Raw genomic sequence first — 11,236 nt, forward strand, 5'->3', positions numbered from 1 at the left:
CAGAACAAACAGGAAGAGTTTCTGCGGATATGTACTTTTTATGTACCTCAGTTTTAAGTGATCTGCCCCTTACTTTCCAGCTATGTCCCCATGTTTTTGACTCTCCCACGAGTGGAATCATTTCAACATTTTATCTGTCAAGTTCCTTCTTATATGTTTAAATATAGTCACTTCTCATTCTTCTAAACTCCATGGAATACAAACTGTTCAGTCTCTCTTGAAAGAGCATTTATGACCTGGAGGAGGGAACGAAATGCAAGGTTTCCAAGTTTGCCAATAATATAATAGTAGGTGGAAGGGCATGTTGTGATGAGGACATCATGACTCTGCAACAGGATAGAGATAGACAGTGATTGGGTGAAAACCTGGCAAATGGAGTTTAATGTGGGGAAGTGTGAGGTCATGCACTTCAGTAAGAGAAACCTAAAGGCAGATTATCTAAATGGAAAGTGCAAATAAGTGAAGGAAGCAGAGGGATCTAGGTGTTCTAGCGCATGAATCACAGAAAGTTAGCAGGCAGCGCCAACAATTCCAGTGAATGGCATGCTGGGCTTTATTATGAAGGAGTTAGAGTTTAAGATGAGGGAGGTTTGGCTGCAGTTGTACAGGCCACACCCAGAATGATGTGCAAAGATTTGATACTCTTACCTCGATATCCTAAGGATAAAGTACCATTGGAGGCAGTCCAAAGGACATTCACCAGGCTAATTCTTGGAATGAGAGGGTTGTACTATCGAGAGAGACTGGACAGTTTGTATTCCTTGTAGGAGTTTAGAAGAATGAGGAGTGACTATATTCAAACATACAAGGAACTTGACAGATAAGATGTTGAGATGATTCCTCTAGCGGGAGAGTCATAAACAAGGGGACATAATTAGAAAATAAGGGGCAGATCATTTAAAACTGAGGTGCACAGAAAGTCCTCCTCTCAGGCAGCAGTGAATGTCTGGAATTCTCCACCACCAACTGAATCCACATCATTAGATATAGTTGAAATAGATAAATATTTGAAAGATTGAGGAATTGAAGGTAACGGGAAACTGGTACAGAAGAGGAGCTGAGATCAGCATAGATCAGCCATGATCACATTGCAGGGTTGAGGCCGTGGTAACCTACTCCTTCTCCTATTTCCTTATGTTCTTGTGTACTTATCCAGTGTTGAACTGGTTGGATGAAAGGGTTATAGATTTTAGAAAAAACAGTTTGAGGAGAGAGTAGTGTTTGAGGTTGTACTCTCACCATTAATGGTGAGAGCAAAGACGACATCAATACCCAGCTGCAAGCTGGTTAGGTGGCTGAAAGGAAGGGGAAAACGGAAACACTGCAAGCACATAGGATAAGGATAGTACTTGTGTGGAAGACAAGTGCATTCTGTTGTGTTGAAATCTGTATGCAACTGCACATGTATTAGGGTTTGGGTTAGATGAACAGGCCCCTGGTCAATCACTGTCCTGGACATGGATTGATTTATTCACTCCCTGTACAAAGTAGGAATGACATAATATTCCAACACAAATTGGCAACTTGACCCATCAAGCCAACACTGATGTTTCACCCCACAAATTATCCCATCTAATGTCACTCCCCTCGTCTGTTAGTATTTCATCCTGTATAAAGTTATTCTGCCTTCACTTGCTATAATCTTTAATATCACATGATGTCCTCTAAAATTTGACCAGTTTTATCCCACTCCCAGTACCATTCTATATTCCATGTCTTAAAGCAACAGTTTTATGCCCTTTTACAGAATCCCACATTAGGTCAATTTTTCAAACTGCACTTTTCATTCTTTTAGTTATTTTTTAATCCACCACAACCAGTGGAAAAAAAGCTCATTATTTACCTTATCATAATCATTGATAACAAAGATGATGTCACAGGTCCCGTTAGCCTTATCCACCATCATTGTACTAACACTTGTTTCTCAAGCACCTCCCACAATTATCCTTGGCAATACACTTACTCTATTCTGCATCATTTTTTTTAATGGGCTGCACAAAACTACTGTAATATCACAGGGTAACCGAGGTAGCTTACAAGCTCAATATGCAATCCTTGTTTTGGTCGGAAACTTTCCTCTGGATGCATAATAAGGGTACCATTTGTTCTGTTTTCTTGGAATCTGTGATACTATATTCAATAGCTATTTTATTTGCACTACAATATAGAGTCATAGAGCACTACAGCACAGAAATAGGCCCTTTGGCCCATCTAGTTCATTAGCCTGGTTTTCATATGATAATGTGGTAAACTGGATCAGCAAATTTGCGGATGACACCAAGATTGGGAGCATGGTGGACAGTGTGGAAGGTTACCAACGTTTTCCAAGTGATCTGGACCAGCTGGGAAAATGGGCTGAAAAATGGCTGATGGAATTTAATGCAGACAAATGTGAGGTGATTGCATTATGGGAGGACAAACCAGGATAAGACTTACACAGTGAATGGTGGGGCTCTGAGGCGTGTGGTAGAACAAAGGGACCTGGGAATACAGATCCATAGTTCCTTGAAAATGGTGTCACAGGTAGATAGGGTCGTAAAGAGAGCTTTTGGCACATTGGCCTTCATAAATCAGGGCATTGAGTACAGGAGTTGGGATGTTATGTTGAAGTTGTATAAGATGTTGGTGAGGCCAAATTTAGAGTGTTGTGTGTAGTTCTGGTCACCTACCTATAGGAAAGATGTCAATAAGCTTGAAAGAGTGCAGAGAAAATTTACACAGATGTTGCCAGGACTTGAGTTATAGAAACTAATGGAATTATGATCACTAGATCCAAGTGCTCCCCTACACTCACTTCTGTCACCTGCCTGTCTCATTCCCTAATATTGATTAAGGAAACTTTCCTGAACGCATCTGACAAACTCTTATCTCATCCAGTCCTTTTACAGTATGGAAGTCCCAGTCAATACGTGGAAAGTTAAAATCACCAACCATCACAACTTTATTTCCTACAACTGTCTGCTACCTGTCTACAAACTTGCTCCTCTAAATCCTGCCATTGGGAGGTCTATAAGATCATCCCATTCACATGGTCATCCCTTTTTTATTCCTCAGTTCCACCCAAATTGCCTCAGTAGTCGAGCCCTCCAGTATGTCCTCTCTGAGCACTGCCGTGACATTTTCCCGAGTAATGCCACCCGTCCCCCTTTAATACCTCCCCCTCTATCATGTCTAAAACAACGGAACCCCGGAACATTGAGCTGCCAGTCCTGCCCCTCCTGCAACCAAGTCTCACTAATAACTACAACATCATAATTCCACGTAAGGATCCATGCTCTAAGTTCATCTACCTCACCTACAATATCACCACATTTCTCCAATCCATTTGACATTTTACCATTTAAAGTTTCCTTTATCATGTTAAAAGCATTTGTCAACAGATTAATGACTATGAGAGCCCCAATGGAGGAATAACTCAGTTACATGTTCGTCCTCGTCCGTGATTAATGCTGAGAGAATTTTTTTAATTGTTATTCCACGTGGTCCCAGGAGCACTTGTTTCATTAGTTAAAACTGACCAGCTGCCAATTTGCTTTTTTTCCATTAATTAATTTATTCATTTGAGTCTCAGTTTCCTGTTGCGCTGAATTCAAAATTTCTCTTCTTGTTGACAGATCACTTCATGGTCTTGTTTCACATCAACCTGCAACCACATAGTCATAGAACGATACAACATGGAAACAGGCCATTCGGGCCAACCCGTGGTCACCCTTCCACATTAATCACTTCGCCCAGCACTTGATCCGTAAGCCTCCATGCCTTAGCGATTCAAATGCCAACATAATCAAAGACCCCTCCCACCTCAGTCATTCTCTCTTCTTCCCCCTTCCAATAGGCAGACACAAAAGCTTGAAAACACGTACCATCAGGCTCAAGGACAGCTTTCATCCTGCTGTTATAAGACTCTTGAATGGACCTCTTGTCTGATAAAGATGAACTCTTAATCCCTCAATCTACCCCGTCGTGGCCTTTGCACCTTATTTGTCTACCTGCACCACACACTCTCTGTAATTGTAACACTATATTCTGCATTCTGCTATTGCTTCACCCTTTGTACTACCTCAATGTACTTATGTTTTGAAATGATCTGTCTGGAGGGCATGCAAAACAAAGTTTTTCAATATCTCGGTGCACGTGACAACCATAAACCAATTACCAAATGCTTTCTAAATTACTAAATACTGTCAGTGACCCAGCTTAAACCACTCTCTCAGGCAGTGCGTTTCAAGTACCCACCAGTATCTGAGTGAAGAAGGTCCCCCTCATATCCTCTCTAGATCTCTTTTCCCCTTACCCTAAAGCTATGTCCTCTAGTTTTATCATCCTCTGATTTGGGGAACTTTCCTGAAGTCCACCCTATCTATACCCCTCACCATTTTATACACCTCAATAATGTCCCCTATAAACCTCCTCTGCTTCAGGAAAAACAGACCCAGCCTCTCGTATCTCTCCTCATAACTGAACTGTTCCATCCCAGGCAACATCCTGGTGAATCCCTTCAGTACCATCACATCCTTCCTGGAATATGGAGACCAGAACTGCATACAGTGCTCCAGCTGAGGTCTGACCAAGGTTTTATAAAGTTGGAGCATAACCTCCCTACTTCTGTGTTCAATGCCCTGACTACTGAAGGCCAGTACCCTATATCAATTCCTAACCACATTATCTACCTGTGTTTCCACCAAGAATCTGTGGACTTGTACTCCAAGGTCCCTATTCATCAATACTCCCCAAGACCCAACTATTCCTCATGCTGTCCTAGCCTCATTACTGCTCCCAAAATGCATCATCTCACATTTGTCTGGATAAACTCCATCTGCCATTTTTCAGACCATTTCACCAACATGTCAATCTCTCTCTGCAGCCTAAGATTAACTTTCTGCACAGTCAACAACTCCGCCAATTTTGTTGTCATCTGCAAATTTACTGATCACACGTTTCACACCCACATCCAAGTCATTTACATGTATTACAAACAGCAAGGGTCCCAGCAATGATCCTGGTGGGACACCACTAGTCACAGGTGTCCAATTGCAAGAACAGCTCTCTCCCATCACCCTCTATTGCCAAGTAAATTTTAGATCCAGTTTGCCAACTTGCCCTGGATCCCAATGGCCCTAACCTGTTGAATCAGTCTCTCATGTGGGACCTTGTCAAAGACTTTACTGAAGTCTGTATTGACTGACCTGCCCTCATCAACACACCTTGTTACCTCTTCAGGACCGCAAGAAAATGCAGAGAGTGGTGGACGCAGCCCAGCGCATCACGGAAACCAGCCTCCCATCGTTGGACTCTGCCTTTACCTCTCACTGCCTTGGCAAAGCAGCCAGCATAATCAAAGACTCCACCCACCCAGGTCATTCTCTCTTTTCTCCTCTTCCATCAGGTAGAAGATACAGGAGCCTGAGGGCACATACCACCAGACTTAAGGACAGCTTCTACCCCACTGTGATAAGACCATTGAACGGTTCCCTTATAAGATGAGATGGACTATGACCTCACGATCTACCTTGTTGTGACCTTGCACTTTATTGCACTGCACTTTCTCTGTAGCTGTGACACTTTACTCTGTACTGTTACTGTTTTTACCTGTACTACGTCAATGCACTCTGTATTAACCCAATGTAACTGCACTGTGTAATGAATTGACCTGTACGATCGGTATGCAAGACAAGTTCTTCATTGTACTAAGCCAATACCAAAGAATTAAATCAAATTGGTCAGACAGAATCTTCGCTTGACAAAGCCATGTTTGCTAGCTCTGATTAGTCCCTGCCTTTCCAAGTGATCATTTATTCTCTCCCCCAGAATATTTTTTCCAGTATCTTATCTACCACTGATGTTAAGCTGACAGATTCATAGTTACCAGGAGCTTTTCCCTGCTGCTTTTCTTGAAAAGGGAGACAAGGTTTTCTGCCCGCCAGTCATCAGGTACCTCACTTGCGTCCAGCGAAGATTTAGAAATATCAGCTGGAGCCTCAAGAAGCAAGCTTCTTTTTCCTTGCTTCCTGTAGCAACCTGGGATAAATCCAATCTGCTTCTGGGGATTTATCTACCTTTAAGTCTGCTAAGACATCAAGTACCTCCTCATTATTTATGGAGACCTGCAATAGACTTTCACCTACCTATATGGCCTTCTAGGATATCTTCCTCGATACTGAAGTAATGCAATCTTTGTCTAACAGTGTAACATCTCCTCCCCTTGTACTCCTCCCTCTGAATCGCCTGAAATCACCTTCCCACAAACACCAAAATGATAAACACAGATTACCTTATCATTAACATATCACTATTTGTGGAATCTTTCATATACTCAGGATATCAGAAAAAACAAGAAAAGGCAAATGGGATTCTGGATTTTATATATGAGCCATGAAGAAGGTCAGAAGTGATGTCTTGATTAGACAGATAATGTTCTCTCTGACATACAAGAAATTAGAAAGATTTGGTTTGGTTTTCATGACCTCTGCATGCTTCAAAGTATTTTACAACCAATGCTGTGCTAATGACATATAGGTCACTATTGTGAGATAGAGAACATACAACAGATTTGTAAACAAGAAGCTCCATCTGTGATTCCCAGCTACAACCATGACATTCCTGCCACCTTCAGTTTGCAGTTTCCTGATCCCAACCATCTTACCTAGACAACAAGAAAATATACGTTGTTTATCGATTACAGCTTGGCATTCAACACCATCATCCCCTCTGTACTACCTGGGCCTCTGCATTTTGTTCTGCAACTGGATCCTCAACTTCCTTATCAGGAGACCAGTCTGTGCAGATTGGTAATAACACCTCCTCCTTGCTGACAGTCAACACAGGCACACCTCAAGGATATGCGCTTAGCCCGCTGCTCTACTCTCTCTGCACTCATGACTGTGTGGCTAGGCACAGCTCAAACACCACCTATAAATTTGCTGATGACACCACTGTTGTTGGCAGAATCTCAGATGGCGATGAGCCGGCGTACAAGAATGAGATAGATCGGCTAGTTGAATGATGTCGCAACAACACCCTCGCACTCAACGTCAGCAAGACCAAGGAATTGATTGTGGACTTCGGAAGAGGAAGTCGGGAGAACACACACCAGTCTTCATTGAGGGGTCAGCGGTGGACAGAATGAGCAGCTTCAAGTTCCTGGGCATCAACATCTCAGAGGATTTATCCTGGGCCCAACACATTGATGCAATCGTGAAGTCATGCCAGTGGCCCTACTTCATTAGGAGTTTGAGGAGATTTGGTATGTCACCGAAGACTCTTGCAAATTTCTACAGATGCATGGTGGAGAGCAGTCTGACTGGTTGTATCACTGCCTGGTATGGGGGCTCCAATGCACAGGATCACAAGAGGCTGAAGAGGGTTGTAGACTCTGCCAGCTCCATCACAGGCACAACTCTCCCCACCATCGAGGACATCTTCAAGAGGCAGTGCCTCAATAAGGCAGCATCCGTCATTAAGGACCCTCACCATCCGGGAAATGCCCTCTTCACGTTACTACCATCAGGGAGGAAGTACAGGAGCCTGAAGACCCACACTCAACATTGCAGGAACAGCTTCCTCCCCTCTGCCATAAGATTTCTGAACGGTCCATGAACACTACCTTGTTATTCCTCTTTTGAACTAATTTTTATGTCTTGCACTGTACTGCTGCCACAAAGCAACAAGTTTCACTACATATGTCAGTGATAATAAACCTGGTTCTGATTCTACTGTTTACAATGTGGTGGTCTTAACATTGAGAAGACCCAATTCAGATTAGGTGACTACAATGCAGGCCACTTCTGTTCAATCCAGAAAAATGCTCCAAGTTTCCACCTGCCGATCATTTTAATTCTCTGCTCCAGACTTGGTTTTGGCATTCTACATTGTTCTAATGAACATAACTCTGTGGACAACATCTCATAATCTAACAAGACATATTACAGAGTTCTGGACTCAATAATGAATACAAAAATTTCCCAAAATATGTAGCTCTAGCATTCTCATTCCAGAATTCTATTGAATTGGTAATTCAATAATCATTCCACATTTACCCATTCTCCAGAATTTTGTTGCCTTACACTTTTATCCCTTTTGCCATTTAATTTTTCCCCCAAGTTCCATTCATCCCATCCTTTTCCATCCCCCCAACCTCACTCCTCCTAGCCACCTTTCACTGCATCTTAAAACCCATTTTGCTCCAACATTTCAATTCTGATGAAAGGTCAAACTACAATTTGTTGTTATCATGGCAGTAACTACTATACCAGTTACAAGAGAATTGCTGAAGTACTTAAATTGGAAGTGTATTAAAGTCTAGCGAAAATGAGAGAAAGGAACAAGGTTAGCTTATGAAAATATTAGTATCTACGTTAATGAAAGTAAAATAGAAAATGTTAATACAAGGAGCAGGGTGAAAAGGAAATCATGCTCAAGAGGACAGGTAAAATAAAAAGATTGAAATCAATTCAAAAAGGGAAAACAGATATTGTGCATTTGTATTTTCAAAAACCATTTGAGATAAGGTGCAACAAGAAATTAGGCAAAACCTTAATCACTACAGTTTAGCAACACTACGACCACTTTGATCACTTTGCACTAAAATCTTTTTTGTTCTAATTGTGGTTTTTTCTTGTAAAAATTGTGTATAATTTATGTTATGATTTTCTTGTGAATGCTGCTTATATGATGCTCTGTGCCTGTGATGCTGCTGCAAGTAAGTTTTTCATTGCACCTGTGCACACATGGACGTGCATATGACAATAAACTTGACTTTGAAATTAGAGCCCACTGAACTGGTGTAATACATGGCAGAGGGGAGACAAGAGATTCTGCAGATGCTGGAATCTGGAGCAATACACAAAAAGAGCTGCAGGAACTCAGCAGGTCAGGTAGCATCCATTGAGGGAAACAAACAATTGACGTTTCAGGCCGAGACACTTCATCACGACTGGAAAGGAAGAGGGCAGAAGTCAGAATAAGAAGGTGGGAGGAGGGGGAGGAACACACACAGGCAGGTGATAGGCGAGTTCAGGTGACAGGCAAGTCTTGCTGAGAGGGGGATGGTAAGTGGTTGGGGGAGGGGGAGAAGATGTAATAAGTTGAGAGGTGATAGGTAGAAGAGGATTGGTTTATGGATGGAAAACATCAACTGATCAGTGCTTGGTCTTCAGTTACATCAATGACATAGAAGAAGGAGCAGAGGTTAGAGTATCCAAGCTCTCTGACAGGGCCTTGAAGCATGGTCTAAGGCTAGTGCAAAGCCAGAACTGTTACCTTTCCACTTGTAGATGTATGTGGTACTGATGCATTTCAATAGCAAATGTCCTTTTATAAGCAGCTAAAGAAATTAAATCCATATTCATCGGAGGTTAGGCAAATGAGGGGTGATCTTACCGAAACATACGAGATCCATAGGGACATGACATGGTAGAGCAGTGATGTCAGCAGTGGGAGAATCTCGAATAATGGGACATAGTTACAGGATTAGTGCCCATCATTTAATAGGAACATCTTTCCACGGAGGGTGGTGAATCTCTGGAATTCTCCTTTCAATGTGGAGGCTGCATCATTGGGGGTACTTAGAGGAAGTAGATACATCTTTGAAAGGTCCAAGAATTGAGGGCTACGAGAAACTGGCAGGAAGAGGAGATGAGGCCTGGAACAGATCAGTCATGATCATATTGAATGGTGGGGCAGGCTTGCAGGCCCAAGTGGTCTACTCCTGCTCCTATTTTCTTGTTCCCTTTACTCCATGGTCCACTGTCCTCTCCTATCAGATTCCATCTTCTTCAGCCCTTTGCCTCTTCCACCCATCACCTCCCAGCTTCTCACATCACTCCCACTTACCCCCCAGCCCACCTACCTAGCTTCCCCCTCACCTGGATTCACCAATCGCCCACCAGTTTGTGCTCCTCCCACCCTTTTATTCTGGCTTCTACCCTCTTTCCAGTCCTGATGAAGGGTCTCAGCCCGAAATGTTGACTGCTCATTTCCCTCCATAGATGCTGCCTGACCTGCATTCCTCCAGCATTTTGTGTGTTGCTCCAAATTTCCAGCATCTGCAGTCTCTCCATTGTGTCTCTATTTTCTTGTGTCCTTGTGTGAATCTACTCAGTAAATCTGAGCTCATGGAACTAACAGCTTTCTTTTGCACAGTCAACAAAATGGTAAGAATTTGGGTCAAAGCTGACTGTCAGGCAGGTTGCACGTGCAGTGAAATGAATATCGAATCAGTCTGCAAGTATGCTGAAGTGGACAGAACTAGACAGTGCCTCCCAGCGTAAAGAGCAAACCTCAAAGGAAATGTCAGACGATGTCTGGCTTTTTTCCAAAAACATCTTCAAAAAGTTAATTTCATTCACATTTCTGGTTAGTCTGCCCTTGCTGCACAGTCATTAAGTTAGCAGGAATGGGAGTATTTATTTTGCTAACATTCATTAATTTGTCAATCTGCTGAAATATTGACATCAATAAACTGGCAGATCCCCGTCTATAATTAACATTTTTGTACACTGAGCAGACTTTGCCAAGAAATGCCACTGAAGACAAACTATTTATTGCTTGCTGCTTTTTGCAGCACCTGCTACCTCACCCTGGCTTTCCCTTGGGCATAATTTTAATATGAAAGGACTATGCCATCCAGAAGTCCAAGTAATTAGGGCATCTAAATAGATCAGAATCAGAAACAGCAATGCATTCGGTCCCACTCCCCAACTCTCTCCCTACAACCCTGCAAATCTTTTCTCCCTCAAGTATCTCTTCCACCTTCCTTTCCGGCACTGAGTTCTGTTTGTCATTACTCAGTGTGTGTAGGAGCTCTCAGGAGAAACTTCTTTACACTGAGAGCAAGAATGTGGCACATACTACCACAGGAAGCAACTCAAGTGATAAATGTGGATGCAAATCTGGAGAAGCTGAACAAACACAAGAAAGGAAGGAACAGAAGAGTATATTCACACAGTGGAAAGTGCTTAAGAGTAACATTAACAACATTGCCAGGTTGATGGTACGGCCCATTGCCAAGTTGGATATTGCATACATATTTGTGAATGGGCTCCTCACTGAGTAATAATAGACAGATGAGAAGTATGGTGACAGTTTCATATACAGATGAGGAGATATGCAGTTTACAAGCTTTCTGTTGCTGTAGCCACTTTGTCAATGGCACTACTCATTAAAAGAGCCCAGTTTAAAAGTTGCAGGAGTACCTTCGGAGTTTCTGATCAGCAGCGAGAGGTGAGGGAGAGGAGAG

General features: G+C 42.5%; 1 protein-coding gene across 1 annotated transcript in view; it reads right to left on the reverse strand.

Annotated features, from left to right (window-relative positions):
* Positions 1-1,906, reverse strand: part of LOC127573827 (tripeptidyl-peptidase 2-like) — a 78,238-nt gene extending 76,332 nt beyond the window's left edge. Inside the window, 2 exon segments of the mRNA XM_052022336.1 lie at positions 1,273-1,295; positions 1,844-1,906. Of these exon segments, the coding sequence (XP_051878296.1) occupies positions 1,273-1,295; positions 1,844-1,906 (86 nt within the window).
* Between the last annotated feature and the right edge of the window lie 9,330 nt (positions 1,907-11,236).

This window comes from Pristis pectinata, chromosome 8 (assembly GCF_009764475.1).
Source record: "Pristis pectinata isolate sPriPec2 chromosome 8, sPriPec2.1.pri, whole genome shotgun sequence".
NCBI lineage: Eukaryota > Metazoa > Chordata > Chondrichthyes > Rhinopristiformes > Pristidae > Pristis > Pristis pectinata.